The sequence below is a fragment of the Schistocerca piceifrons genome, chromosome 6 (genome assembly GCF_021461385.2).
Source record: "Schistocerca piceifrons isolate TAMUIC-IGC-003096 chromosome 6, iqSchPice1.1, whole genome shotgun sequence".
NCBI classification, from domain to species: Eukaryota; Metazoa; Arthropoda; class Insecta; order Orthoptera; family Acrididae; genus Schistocerca; species Schistocerca piceifrons.
Genome location: NC_060143.1, coordinates 348299105 through 348315155, shown reverse-complemented (window position 1 = coordinate 348315155; position 16051 = coordinate 348299105). Strand labels below are relative to the sequence as shown.

The 16051-nt window shown below is 42.9% G+C and overlaps 1 protein-coding gene across 1 annotated transcript in view; it reads left to right on the top strand.

The window, feature by feature from the left end:
• The window catches only part of LOC124802764 (intraflagellar transport protein 52 homolog), a 74874-nt gene that overhangs the window by 33929 nt on the left and 24894 nt on the right, over positions 1–16051 (top strand). The window contains exon 5 of the mRNA XM_047263755.1: positions 3774–4038. Coding sequence (XP_047119711.1) covers positions 3774–4038 — 265 coding nt within the window. The remainder of the gene's footprint in view (positions 1–3773; positions 4039–16051) is intronic.

Sequence of the window (16051 nt, the reverse complement as noted above, 5' to 3'; positions counted from 1 at the left end):
ATCGGCTCCTCCCGCTAGAAAGGGGTCCCTTGGGTCACTCCCTTCACAGTTTTCCTCTAGTGGGAAAGATGACACCAGTGGCTGAAGTGCCCAAAAGCAGCTGGTCATAGGGCTTCACGATCATCCTCTTTTCCAGAGACGGAATCAGTGATACCCTGCCAGCCAGAGAAATCCAGAAAGAAGACTCCAAAAATCAAGGGAATTGTGGTGGCACCCACACCACCACTGCCTACAAGCTCTGCGTCTGAGGATGGTGAAGATTCTGGTGTCTGCTGACGACCTAGATCTCACCAGACCCTTAGACACAATGGATATAGCCTGTTCAGGAAATAAGTCGGTGGCAGCAGGAGACCCTGAGACGTAGACTGCCTCATTGAGTGTTTCATGCCTTCCCAGTCTCGCAATCATGCCATCCTCCATTGGAATTGCGGCAGTTTTTTCCACCACGCGGCTGAGCTATGGCAACTGTTAAGCCTTACACCTGCTTTCTGCATTGCCCTCTAGCAAACCTGGTTCCCGGCAATGCGAACCCCTGCCCTTCGTGGCTACAGGGGATATTACAACAACCGTAGCGAATATAATAGTGTGTCAGGTGGAGTTTGCGTCTATGTCCTGAACTCAGTATGTAGTGAACCTGCGCCCTTTCAAACTCCTCTTGAAGCTGTGGCTGTCAGGATACGGACGACACAGGAAATAACTGTTTGCAACGTATGTCTTCCTCCGGTTTTAATGTCCATAACCCCTCGTGGGGTAGCACCATGCTTATTGGCCGAGGCAGAGATGTCAAAAATTTACTGTCACAACCCAACCTCTGCCTCTTAAATATGGGTGCCCCCACACATTTCAGTGTGGCACATGGCACATATTCGGCCATTGATTTCTCAGTTTGCAGTCCTGGCCATCTCCGATCTATCCACTGGAATGGACATGATGACCTGTGTGGTAGTGACCACTTCCCCATCTTCCTGTCACAGCCCTGGTGTCAGATCCACGGACACCTACCCAGATGGACTTTAAACAAGACAGACTGGGACGCTTTCACCTCTGCTGTCACCACTGAATCTCCTCCACATAGTAACATCAATGTGGTGGTTGAGCAGGCAACTACAACGATCGTTTCTGTGGCGGAAAACATGATCCCTCGTTCTTTAGGGTGCCCCCAGCGAAACACTGTCCCTTGGTGGTTGCCGGAAGTCACTGAGGCAATTAAGGAGTGTTGGCGAGCGCTACAGTGGCACAAGTGGCACCCTTCCCTTGAGCACCTCATTGCCTTTAAACAGGTGTGTGCCCGCATTCACCAGCTTATCAAAAGGCAGAAACAGGAGTGTTGGGAGAGGTACGTGTTGACCATTGGGTGCCATACGTCTCCTTCCCAAGTCTGGGCAAAGATCAGACGAGTTTTGGTGTACCACACCCCAACAGGTGTTAATGTAAATGGTGTGTTATCTACTGACACAAACGTGACTACTGAGCACTATGCTCGCGCCTCTGTGTCAGAGAATTAACCCCCAGCCTTTCGCACTCTCAAACGGCGGATGGAAGGAAAGTCCTCTCATTCACTACATGCCACAGTGAACACTATAATGCCCATTTACAGAGTGGGAGCTCCTCAGTGCCCTTGCACAGTGCCCTTGCACATTGCCCTGACACAGATCCTGGGCCAGATCGGATCCACAGTCAGATGATTAAACATCTCTCGTCTGACTACAAGTGACATCTCCTCCTGATCTTCAACCGGATCTGGGGCGATGGTGTCTTCCCATTGCACTGGCGAGAGAGCATCATCATACCAGTGCTCAAACCTGGCAAAAACCCGCTTGATGTGGCTAGCTATGGGCCCATCAGCCTCACCGACATTCTTTGTAAGCTGCTGAAACGTGTGGTGTGTGGGCGGTTGAGTTGGGTCCTGGAGTCACGTGGCCTACCGGCTTCATGCCAGGGCAGTTTCCACCTGAGTCGCTCTACCACTGATTATCTTGTGTCCCTTGAGACTGCCATCTGAACAGCCTTTTCCAGACGCCAACACCTTGTTGCTGTCTTTTTTGATTTATGAAAAGTGTATGACACCACCTGGCGACATTGTATCCTTGCCGCATTATTTGAGTGGGGTCTCCGAGGCCTGCTCCCGATTTTTATCCAGAATTTCCTGTCGCTTCATACTGTCCATGTCCAAGTTGGTTCCTCTCATAGTCCTCCTCCCCTCCCTCATATCCAGGAGAATAGGGTCCTGCAGCGCTCTGTATTGGGTGTATCTCTATTTTTAGTGGCCATTAACGGTCTAGCTGCAGTTGTAGGGCCATCCGTCTCTGACTCCTTGAGCAGCCTACAAGATGTTGACCAGTGCTACCCTCGTCATCCTTTGGTAGCGACCATCCAGGAGTCCATCTATGCCCTGTAATGGTCCGGTCGTTCAGTGGTGTTTGTGTGGACCACAGGACACTTTGGAATCCCAGGCAACAAACTGGCTGACAGGCTGACCAGACAGGCTACACGGAAACCATTTCTGAAGATGGGCATCTCTGAGACTGACCTGCAACCGTTTTTACTCTGCCAGGTTTTTTGGCTTTGGGAGACGGAATAGCATAGTCTCAGTATGCACAACAAACTGTGTGCCATTAAGGAGACTACCCTAGTGCTTTTAGGGTGGAGGTTTTAATGTGTAGCAGGTGGCTGGCTTCTCCTTTTTATTCTCATGGTCAGCCAGCCATGGTAAGCTGTTTTGTCATTTTAATCTCTTCTACCTGTTTCTTGCGTTTCTGTGCTTATCTTCTCCACTTTTGTCCATTTAACTGTTTATTACCCTCGCGTCGTTCTTGTGGTTTTTCCTTTCTCTCCATTTTGTGTTGTCAGTCTTGCTTGTTTTATCCTCACCCTTGTGGCATTGTTTTATTTGGAAGAAGGGACCGATGACCTAGCAGTTTGGTCTCCCCCCCCCTTTAAACCAACCAACCAACCCACTCACGCCTCAGCCACTTGGTATTTCCCCTAAACTTAAAGAGCATTGCAGTGGCTCTCCAACTCTACTGGAATAGCACCAAACTGCCTAGGCATAGGTGCTTTAATCAAATGAAACTATGTGGTTACAGAGACATTTTCAGGTCTCAGATATGTATGATGTATATATACAGATTGAAGCGACAAATGAAAATTTGTACAAAGGCCGTTATTTGAACCTGTATCTCCTGCTCACTAGGCAGATGCTCTGACCACTAAGTCACACTGGCACAGGTGTGCCTTGTGGCAGTGGTGGTGTCCTACATTCACCACCAAGCCTATTATAATAAACAATACTTTTGCACTCTGTAGACAGCCTGGATTTAAAATTTCTTGCCTTTCTTGTAGTTTTTATTATTTAAAATTCCTCTGCCCCTTCTGCCTTTACCTCCTCCTAGCATTTTATTGCTGTTATTGCAAACTTCCCTTTTCACATGCCTAGCTGTATTCTCCCTGTCATCAGGGGATATACACAGAATGTAAGTAAAATGGTCTGTCATAACCATATCATTAACATTTATATCATGCAATTACTGTTGTAGTAATAATGTTTTGACACTCAGCTCAAGGATGAAGTTTATAAGAAAACTTAGAAGTGGGAGCAGTTACTAGAATTAGCATGTGCACTCATTATTTTATGTTTCTCACCACAAAGTGGCATCTTCTTTGTTGCGTTTGCTATTTCTTAAACTGCACAATGCATTTCAGCAATGGCACCTAACAGCACTAGTAACTTAAAGGACAGTACAAGTGGCACACCTGATAACAGATATCTGCAGGGCGCTGAGCTTCATATATCCGTACGGTGCAACACTGAAGCTTGCACGGCCAGCTGTGGCACTCCTTTCCACTGGGAGTGTTGCATATCCTCACCAGCGACCGGTCTGTGCAGTTTCTGGACGGCTTGTGGTTCTGGGATCAGGACACATGCTAGCCGATCGCTATATTGATCGTGAGGATAATGACCGCATTCGGGAGGTACTACTGCGACTCTTGTCTCCTCCACCATTTGACCTCAATGATGTGGACGCAGAAGATCCTGAAGTGAGTCTGCAGTTTTATATTTTACTTCAGTTCTTTTTCTGTGTTGTGTTTTTCATTATCTCATTTCTTTCTTTCTTCTACTATTGCTGCTGCTGTTACTATTTTGTAAGGAAATTGAAGTCTGTTGCAATGATTCTAATGTGTCTCACCTACTGTACATCAACTGTGTTTGGAGCTTACCGTCCAAAACTTTGTAGTCATATGCTTCCATATGACTCACTACAATGAAGCTACCGGTAAACTGTTTCACACACTTGCGGCTTGCAGCTGATAGAATCGTGGATGGTAGTACAGTGAGAAGAGATAATGTTCCGCCACTCTATAGTTTTCCATAAGCAACTGGGGGACATTGTTCTTATTTTCAAGAAATTAGTAATGTGTCTAGGCCTCACCTTGATGAGAAATTCATCTTTTTGTGGCACCTGAAGCATCTCTAGGTAAGAATGCTAAAGACTTTAAACATCGTAAAGTGCTTTAATGGCAGATATTGTGGGAGGGGCACAGGGTGGGAGGTCGTAGACAGGTTCTCCCTGTTATTATTTTACAGAGCAGTTTTTTGGTCATCGCTGGACTGTTGCTATACAGTACGTACTTTTGCATGGCTGTCTTATCCAAACACCTTGTATTCCACTCATCATGAGGGCATTACAATGGCAACAGAACTTCTGGACACACTATGTACACAACCTCTGTGCTGAGTCTGGGAACTACCTTTAACCATCCTGTTAACATTCCTCATGGTGCAGGAAGCATATAGGATTCAGTCTTTCCCACAATCTCCTCTTGTTTGTTCACCAGTAGAACATGCATGTATAAATCACAAAAGTACCACAAGACTAGTTTAGATTAAACTGAAGGTGTAATTTATAGAGCTCACTGCCGGACATTATTGGAACCGGTATCCTCCCTGGTTAGTATTGAGGTGCAGTCTGTTTTCAAATCTGAGATTAGTGAAATAAATCCTGTACACCAGATCTTATTTTTAAACAATCCTCCTTTGTATTTTTAGCTGTGGACCAAATTTAACAGTTATTTACACTGATGGATCTGAAGAGGGCAATGCTGTCAGCTGATCTGTAGTTTCCTCTCAGTTTATCATTAGGATTCAATTTCCAGGTGAATTTACAGCCTTTTATGGTAAAGGCACTAGAGCAGATGAAGTGTCGTCCACAGGATAACTGTTTTATCACTCTGATTTCTTAAGTATATTACTGACCATCCAGCAAATGTACCCAGCAAAAAATGGTACAAAACATAAGTCACTGCATCTACAACGGCAAGGAAAGGAAGTATCATTCTGTTGGGTACAATGCCCTTTTGGAATCCAGGGAAATAAGCAAGCTTGCGTTGCAGCAAGCAACACGTGCAAGGAAAATGATGTACTACCCTGTGCTGTCCCTTTGGGTGCTCTTATCTCGTTGACGAGATAGGGCTTGGCATAATTAACTAGTGCTTACTTCATTTAATTTCAAACAAAGAATTTAAGTCAACAAAAATAAGAAAAGGAGCCCAGAATTATGTATAATGATCAGTTTAATCACCAGGCGTACCTTGTGCATTACCAGTACTTTAATCAACAGTTGTGCCAAATAGGTATAGCAGTTACAAAAAACACGTCAGCAATATTCAGTAGCTGGCACAACATTGAGGTGACCAAAAGGAGTCCTCTACATTTTGGTCTTAAGTATTGTGGTCGCCTTTTAGGATTTGCCCCCCACATTCTCCAAACTTTTCAGAAGTGAGGGCCATTTGGGGAAGGATGCCTTACATGGTGCACCGTCTATCCATCGTGCATAGTGACCTTCTGCACCTATAATTGTCAGGGCTCTGCAACACCACCAATAATCGAGCCATTTGGGTGAGGACACTTACGGGGCGCATAATCTACATCTGTTGTCTGCTGTCCTCTTTCATCCCCATGACAATACTGGATGTCTTCGAACCCAATATCCAGCATGATCGCCAGTGTCTGTCACAATGGAGGGGGCATCATGTACCCTCTTGGTTGTAGCCCCCTGACAACATAAGAGATCGCACTGCTGATGCCTGAGCTGCAAATTCTCCACGTATGCCAAGGAGTAGATGCCCATTCCTGCTTGTCATAAGAGACAACTACAAGGAATCTCCATCCCCTTTCTGATTATGGTCCCCTTTCTGGGTCTGACCTCCACCTTTCCAAATTCTGTAGAAGTGCGGGCCACTTGGGGAAGGACACTTTATGTGGTGCACTATACAAGGTGATTCATGAAGATATGCAAATATTTTAATATGTTATTCTACAAGTAAAACTAAAGAAAAAAGTTCATATAAGCATAGATCTGCAAATGTTTAGTTACAGAGTTACAGCTAATTAAAGATTTTGCCTGAAATTTAACAACTTTGCTAATATGAAGCCATCGCAAAACTGTATGAGGTTAGAGTAAAGCATGAGTTTCATTTAGTTTGTTGTTATTTATCTGGTGAATCTGGTAAAACATGTCCCAGATGTGTATCTGCAGTAGTTTTCCGGAACATCCAGAGAAGCAAAGAAGTATTTTTGTAAAATTTTTAATTTTTTAACTATGTGGCCCACTTTGTTTTTTAAATTCCAGACAATTGGACAGAATTTTCAACAGGAGTTGTAGAGAATGTAATTTTGGAAAAATAATAATGTTAACTGCAACTGTATTCCCTGTTTCATAAATAACCTACAAACTACAACAGTTACTGTTGGTTTCACTTAAATAGACTATTCTTGTTATGTTCTTTCACTGAACAATACAGAAAACTTAACTCATTTCAAGGTTAGGAAATGAGTGAAACAACTCACTAACGGTTGCCAACTGTGATATAAACGTTTCTACATTCTTAATGGAAAGCAAACAAATGTACTTGTATAATAATATTTGCTTGTCTGGATGTTCTGGAAAACTACTGCAGATACACATCTTAGGGTGTATACGACCCAGGACAACCGGGAGATTCGGGAAAAACCCAAGAATTTTTTAGAATTCCGGGAATTTTCCATTGTTTTTGTTTTCAGTTAAATTTTTGTAATTTTGAGTGGTAAGAACCGATAGTCTAACAAAAGATATTACTGTATCCCGCTACTGCAGAATAAAACATGGACGAGAGAAAAAACGAAAATGAAACTTCAATAGCAAAGGAAATGCGCCATATACAGCGACAAAACACAGTGCTCATACAAGCGTCTGCCAACAGTAAAATGTGTCAAAGGCTTTAGGAAGACTATGCAATGCTTCTTAACAACAAATTGCCTCCGATGAGCGTGATGTCACAACTGTTTACATTAGATTCGTTTTAGCAGTAACGAGCGGGATGATGCGCATGTGCAGTTGAGTAGTACCTTCTCCTGCTTCTGGCTACAGAAGTGTGGTTGTTTGCTGTGTAAGCAGTCACAGCAAGATGCTACCGGGAAAACTTTTACTGGAGTGCCCAAGATGCCAGATTCATGCATGCGCAGCAGGCCCAGATCTAGGAGGGGAGGGGGGGGGGGCACCAAATTCATATTCTTGAGGGGAAAAACCTTGTTTCACAAAGCGACTAGCATCCAGCGCATGTTAGTCTATAAATTATTCATATGACTTTGAAACGCATTCCTGTCGGTCTTAGAACACATTCTAAGTTGATTTCTGAATGAATCGTAAGTTGATTTGTGAATGCGTGCATAGTGTAAATGATGTCTCTGTCAGGGTAATCCTCGTCGCATGTAGAAACAAACTTGGCAGGAATAGTTACAGAATTAGTGATAACAAGACTCTTTGTTAGAAAGAGGAAGGATAATAAACGAGGATATCACACAAATTATGGAACAATATGACGATTCCCCAAGTTTGTATAAAAATTTCATACTACTATTTTTCGATCTCATACTTGAGAAACTGGACCATATGAATGGAGTGTGAAACTATTTTCTAAATTAAAGCTTTTGCTTGCAGTAGGTCTAATAGGCATTTGATATTGGTACATTGTGAATTATATTCTGTCGTTACAGAAAAGACAGTTTGTGCCAAAACAGTCTTGTTTATTTGATGTGTGTTACAATTGTTGCAGTATTAGAAAGGCCTATTTTGTATTATCTAGCTGACAGTGACAAAATAGTGTAATCAGATCAGGAAACCTCACCAGTCTTGGGTCCTATTTGTATTAACAGCTTTTTCAGTATGAGACAACCCCATTTCGATTTTTCATGTAGCAAAACGTTTGACGAACTTTGAGGTAATAGATTCTTTCGCAGAAAGGAAAGCACGCCATGTAAAGCTGTAGCAAGATTACAGAGAAAAAAATTCTAGGAGCTAAGGAGTGAAGAAATGTGTATTGTCTTGCTTGTCTCATGTCTTTACTGCGTTTATGTATCCTATATTTAATTTTATGTCACACAAAGCAGCAAGTTGTTAACTGATAGGGAATAAAGAGTGCAGATTTTCTGAAGAGTTCTTTTTTGTAAAAAAGAAAAAAGAAGAAAGAAAAAAAGAGGGACAGGATGTCAAACCGGCCGACTGTAAGCAGGAGAGGCACCACAGGACATTTTAATTTGTACTGTCCTGGATATGGTTTGATGGCATCCATTACAAAATATACATGTTTCAATTCCACACAGCGAAGTACAGTGACGTGCGATAGAAGAATGCTGTGTGAGGAGGCGAGGCACTGCACTTTGGCAATTTGCGACCAAATAACACGTGTTACATTTCCTCAAACACACATGTTTTATGTATCAAACTCTTCAGAAAGATGTGCTGTACAAAATGAACATATTTTTGAAAATTCAGTTTTTTTAAATTTTTGACGTTCTATCTCAAACACTTGAGTGAGTGTCGGGGTATTGCCCCGGTTCGGAAATATCGTAGATCCGGGACTGATGCGCAGAGCAGTCTGAGTTATAGTGGGGAATTGGGTAGTCTCCACATGACCCGTGTTTACATTTAGTTATTTTGCTGTTTCCTCTTTGTTTACTGCTCTCACGTCAAATGAAAACAAAACAGATTTCTGTGGGCGGGAGCTATCAAGTGAAGTAAAATACATTCACATAATTATGGAAGGCTAAAATGTGTTACTAATTGCAGATTTTATTTTATTTACACCTTTCTAGCAGTCGAGTAGTAATTGCCTTGCAGAACAATGAAGTCATTTTTGTCGGTTTGCTAAAGAAATTTTCTTTCCTTAATCTTTTCCGCTGAGGCAGACAATATATTTGAAACGAAGTGTTTAATTCCACACACTGTTCCCTTCAATTCAAGTGCACATTTTCAACTTCTAGAGCGTATGGCATTAGGCCATAATAAAGAACCAAACATGAGATAACAGTACTGGTGTTGTTGTTGTTGTGGTCTTCAGTCCTGAGACTGGTTTGATGCAGCTCTCCATGCTACTCTACCCTGTGCAAGCCTCTTCATCTCCCAGTACCTACTGCAACCTACATCCTTCTGAATCTGCTTAGTGTATTCATCTCTTGGTCTCCCTCTACGATTTTTACCCTCCACGCTGCCCTCCACTGCTAAATTTGTGATCCCTTGATGCCTCAAAACATGTCCTACCAACCGATCCCTTCTTCTAGCCAAGTTGTGCCACAATCTTCTCTTCTCCCCAATCCTATTCAATACCTCCTCGTTAGTTACGTGATCTACCCACCTTATCTTCAGCATTCTCCTGTAGCACCACATTTCGAAAGCTTCTATTCTCTTCTTGTCCAAACTAGTTATCGTCCATGTTTCACTTCCATACATGGCTACACTCCATACAAATACTTTCAGAAACGACTTCCTGACACTTAAATCTATACTCGATGTTAACAAATTTCTCTTCTTCAGAAACGATTTCCTTGCCATTGCCAGTCTACATTTTATATCCTCTCTACTTCGACCATCATCAGTTATTTTACTCCCTAAATAGCAAAACTCCTTTACTACTTTAAGTGTCTCATTTCCTAATCTAATTCTCTCAGCATCACCTGATTTAATTTGACTACATTCCATTATCCTTGTTTTGCTTTTGTTGGTGTTCATCTTATATCCTCCTTTCAAGACACTGTTCATTCCATTCAACTGCTCTTCCAAGTCCTTTGCTGTCTCTGACAGAATTACAATGTCATCAGCGAACCTCAAAAGTTTTTACTTCTTCTCCATGAATTTTAATACCTACTCCGAATTTTTCTTTTGTTTCCTTTACTGCTTGCTCAATGTACAGATTGAATAACATCGGGGACAGGTTACAACCCTGTCTCACTCCTTTCCCAACCACTGCTTCCCTTTCGTGCCCCTCGACCCTTATAACTGTACAAACTGTAAATAGCCTTTCGCTCCCTGTATTTTACCCCTGCCACCTTCAGAATTTGAAAGAGAGTATTCCAGTTAACATTGTCAAAAGCTTTCTCTAAGTCTACAAATGCTAGAAACGTAGGTTTGCCTTTTCTTAATCTTTCTGCTAAGATAAGTCGTAAGGTTAGTATTGCCTCACGTGTTCCAACATTTCTACGGAATCCAAACTGATCTTCCCCGAGGTCCGCTTCTACCAGTTTTTCCATTCGTCTGTAAAGAATTCGCGTTAGTATTTTGCAGCTGTGACTTATTAAACTGATAGTTCGGTAATTTTCACATCTGTCAACACCTACTTTCTTTGGGATTGGAATTATTATATTCTTTTTGAAGTCTGAGGGTATTTCGCCTGTCTCATACATCTTGCTCACCAGATGGTAGAGTTTTGTCAGAACTGGCTCTCCCAAGGCTGTCAGTAGTTCTAATGGAATGTTGTGTACTCCCGAGGCCTTGTATCGACTCAGGTCTTTCAGTGATCTGTCAAAATCTTCACGCAGTATCGTATCGCCCATTTCATCTTCTTCTACATCCTCTTCCATTTCCATAATATTGTCCTCAAGTACATCGCCCTTGTGTAGACCCTCTATATACTCCTTCCACCTTTCTGCTTTCCCTTCTTTGCTTAGAACTGGGTTGCCATCTGAGCTCTTGATATTCATACAAGCGGTTCTCTTTTCTCCAAAGGTCTCTTTAATTTTCCTGTAGGCAGTATCTATCTTACCCCTAGTTAGCAAGCCTCTACATCCTTACATTTGTCCTCTAGCCATCCCTGCTTAGCCATTTTGCAATTCCTGTCGATCTCATTTTTGAGACGTTTGTATTCCTTTTTGCCTGCTTCATTTACTGCATTTTTATATTTTCTCCTTTCATCAATTAAATTCAATATTTCTTCTGTTACCCAAGGATTTCTATTAGCCCTCGTCTTTTTACCTACTTGATCGTCTGCTGCCTTCACTACTTCATCCCTCAGAGCTACCCATCCTTCGTCTACTGTATTTCTTTCCCCCATTCCTGTCAATTGTTCCCTTATGCTCTCCCTGAAACTCTCTACAACCTCTGGTTCTTTCAGTTTATCCAGGTCCCATCTCCTTAAATTCCCACCTTTTTGCAGTTTCTTCAGTTTCAATCTGCAGTTCATAACCAATAGATTGTGGTCAGAATCCACATCAGCCCCTGGAAATGTCTTGCAATTTAAAACCGTTATATAATCTATCTGATACCTTTTAGTATCTCCAGGATTCTTCCAAGTATACAACCTTCTTTTATGATTCTTGAACCAAGTGTTAGCTATGATTAAGTTATGCTCTGTGCAAAATTCTACAAGGCGGCTTCCTCTTTCATTTCTTCCACCCAATCCATATTCACCTACTATGTTTCCTTCTCTCCCTTTTCCTACTGACGAATTCCAGTCACCCATGACTATTAAATTTTCGTCTCCCTTCACTACCTGAATAATTTCTTTTATCTCGTCATACATTTCATCAATTTCTTCATCATCTGCAGAGCTAGTTGGCATATAAACTTGTACTACTGTAGTAGGCATGGGCTTTGTGTCTATCTTGGCCACAATAATGCATTCACTATGCTGTTTGTAGTAGCTTACCCGCACTCCTATTTTTTTATTCATTATTAAACCTACTCCTGCATTACCCCTATTTGATTTTGTATTTATAACCCTGTAATCACCTGACCAAAAGTCTTGTTCCTCCTGCCACCGAACTTCACTAATTCCCACTATATCTAACTTTAACCTATCCATTTCCCTTTTTAAATTTTCTACAGTACTGGTACTCCAAGAAAATTTACATCCCGAAAACCACATTGAAAACTTAATATCAGGTCGTGGCCTACTTCACTGGGAATCTGGACATACGAATGTGCACTTCAAATGTGCACATTTTAGTATGGGTAACGAAATTGCGATGCTCTTGGAATATCCTTTGATGTCTTGTTTCTTTTATGAAATAATGTAAGATCTTTTAATGTTTTACATGTACGAACATGTGGGCTCCCTACGACATCGTAACTGCGCAAGTGCAGTGACGCCTGTCATCTGGCGCTTTCTGGCAACTGCAGAAACAAACCTATTTCTAGCAGGTCGCGGGAAAGTATTCCGAATGGTGGTTTGAAAAGCGTTACTGTCAAAGTAAATATCCTTTTACGCAAGTTGAACTATGTGCGAGAATGTACGATGAATTTCTTAAATCGCAGAGCGTTTTACTCTCATTTAAAAATCAACTCTTCGATGACGAGTCATTTAGATGAATTTCGAGCCCAGAAGATCAGAAATTTATGTAATTATTAAAAATTTTACTGGCACCTTTGTGTGATATATCTGAAATTGTAATACGCGCATAAAAGACCAACATTATATGTGAAAGCTTAGCTTCTCTTGCAGCGTATTAATCTTATAGACCAATATTACATGTGAAAGCTTTGCGTTTCGTGTAGCAACACTATGTATATTAATTTAAACCGTTAACTTTTTCTGTTTGTTTGTTCACACTAGTTAACAGTGATATTACTATTGGCTGACTACATCACGTGTCCTAAGCTCTGAATACCCGCTGTCATCGGCTGGCGAAATCACGTGACATGAGCTATGACTGGCTTACGAAAGCGTATCGCAATCTCGATTTCAATGCTTCGGAAAGTAACATGCGGTGTTTGGTTGAATTCGAATTTGTACTTTCGTAATACTAAAATATGCAGCGTACATGTTGCTGCACATCAAAGATCTTTCTAAAATGCGTTTTTTCGCTGTGTTTAGTTTTCGATAGCGCTGGGAAATTCTACGCCCATGTATAAAGCCATAATCATTCAAATGACTGATAAGTTATACAGTTCCGAGAGAAAATATACAGTCAGTTAACAGGTAAAAAGGAGAAAGTGTATTTTTAACTGGGAAATTCGGGAGAAATCTGGGAATTTTTTTTCCTTGTCCACGTACACACCCTGCATCTGGAACATGTTTTATTAGATTCACCGGACTAATAACAACAAAATGAATGGAAATGGTGCTTTACTTTTAACCTCGTACAGTTTTGCAATGGCTTCATATTAGTGAAGTTGCTAAATTTCAGGCAAAATCTTTCATTAGCTGTAACTCCGTAACTAAACATCTGCGGACCTATGTTTATATGAACTTTTTTCTTTAGTTTTACTTGTAGAATAAAATATTAAAATATTTGCATATCTTCGTGAATCACCCTGTATATCCCTCATGCATTACAATCTTCTGCACCTAATATTATGATGGCATTACAACTCCACCCATATTCCACCTGTTTGGGCAAGGACACCTTACGGGGTGCGTAATCTCCATCGATTGCCCACTGTCCTGTTTTTGCCCCCATGACAATACAGGATTTTGACGCACCTAGCATCCAGCATGGTAGCCAGTCTGTTAAGGTGGGGCTGTAATGTACCCTCTTGGTCTTAGCCCCCCCGACAACACGGATATCACTGCTGATGCCTGAGCAGCAAACTTCCTATGTTTTCCGATGAATAGATGCCTGTCTTCTTGGGACATCAGGAGTCTGGCAATGGCCATCACGCCTGGTGACCTTTGCTGTGGCTGGGTGGTGCCCGTGGGGAGAGCCCTTGATTGGAGTGAGTGGCATAAGGGTGGATGACCCGCAATGAAGCGGGTCAAGTCATCTTTTGCTAGGGACCGAATGGTTCAAGCAGTCTCTAAGAAAGGGAAAGTTGAATTTAATCCTGAGAAATATGGCCCCAATTCGTTTCCCTCCCTAGCTACAACATGGGTGGAATGTAGGACTATGGAAAAGAGAGAGCCTTATTCGCCAAGGTATTTAGTCTGCTGCGGAGCAGATGGGGACTCTGTTTTTTGTTGAACATCTGGAGGATAAGTTTGGGGAAATGATAGTGCTGTCCAAAATGAGAAATTGGTTGGTCTTGATTCGGACAGCATCCCTAGCCCACTCCCAGGTGTTGCTCGCCTCTGACAAGCTGGGTGATATTCCCATTTCAAAATGCCTAAACATGGTTCACGGGATTATTTTTGCATCATGACCTCCTGTTGCAGTCCAAAGACAAGCTACATGCCAGTTCAGAACAATGGGGTATTCACTTCGTCCAGTCCCCCCAGGGGCTCCACAACTCTTTTGTGGATACGTGTGTAGCGAGCACGGGACCCCGAGCTAATGTGGCCCTCCTTCCTTTCCGGGCTGCATACCTTCCTTTTCCGCATCCTTCCCCATCCCGCATCTTACCCGCCCCCCCCCCCTCCCTCACCTCCGCCTCTTTCCTTCCCTTTCTCCCCCTCTGGGACTATGTTTTGTGCCTCTGTCCGGAGACGGACGCTCGAAAATGTAACACATTCTTCGCCTTCTCTGCTTACAAGTCTTCGTCCTTCCTTTGTCCTCTTTTCCTTACCTCTTCTCTTTACTCTTTTCTCCACTGCGGCGTTTGAGACCTCTCTTCTTTCCTTTCCCTTTGTTTTTCCCTTTCTCTTTTTTCCTCCCTGTGCGTGTCTGAAGCCCACCGCACTTTAAATTCTTCATGTGGGATCATTTATACATGCTCCCTCGACAGATTGTCCGACCAGGAAATTAAACACTACCTGTCTGACCAGGGCATAACGGCTGTTCATAGAGTCATGAAAAGGGTTGACACGAACATCGTTCCAACCCGTACTGTCTTCTTGACATTGACAGAGTTCAACTCCCATCGAACATAAAAGCGGGCTATGAGATAATTTCCGTTCGCCCTTACATCCCAAACCGGTTCAGTCATACCAGCCAGTCCTGTTCCAATCCGGCCAAATGTGTTACGTGTGGCAAGGATGCCCATGAGGGTGCTTGTCCACCTCCATCCCCTTGTTGCATCAACTGCATGGGTGACCATGCTGCTTCCTCTCAAGATTGCCCCATTTTTAAAGACTAAAAGCTCATTCAGGAAATCAGGGTGAAGGAAAAGGTGTCGACCTTTGCTGCTCGAAAATTATTCGCCAGTCGAAAGCCCACTGTGCCTCAGACAGTTAAATACAGCACTGCCCTTGCCTCTCCTTGGCCAACAAAGGAGGCGGCCACGCAGACTTGTGATCTCACCTTTAGTGCCACGGTCATCAGTTCAGCCAGTGCAAAGATTGCCCGTTCAACCTCCCCGCTTTCGCCTGCTCACTCTATGGCTCACCCTTCATCGGGTTCTGCTAAATCTCGAGCCCAAAAGTCAGACACCCGGACTTCCAAAAAAGAGCCTACTCGTGAAGATTTTTTACATACCCCAACTTCACAACCATCGGTTCCTCCTTCATCTAAACATCCTGTTTCCAAGAAGGATAATAAGAAACCCAGTTCCTCTCCTTCTCCGCCACAGCGTGTCTCATGTACAGCACCACCTGGCGGTAGCCGCCCTCGGCCGTCTTCTGTGTCACCAAGGTGCACTGCTGGCGGCCGATCAACCGGCTGATCGCTGGTGGCAGGAGCTGCTCCTGAACGACCTATGGATCAGGATCTTCTGCCTTCGGCTGAATGCCATTCCATGCTGTCGGTCGCAAGCTCTGAGCAGTCGTTGAGTTGACGGCAATCTTGGTCACATTCTTCCATTTTCTGTCCACCCTATGTCCATTATCCATTGGAATATCTGCGGCATTCGAGCCAATCGGGATGAATTGTCGATCCTCTTATGATCCTACTCGCCAGTCATCTTCTGTCTTCAGGAAACAAAGCTGCGTC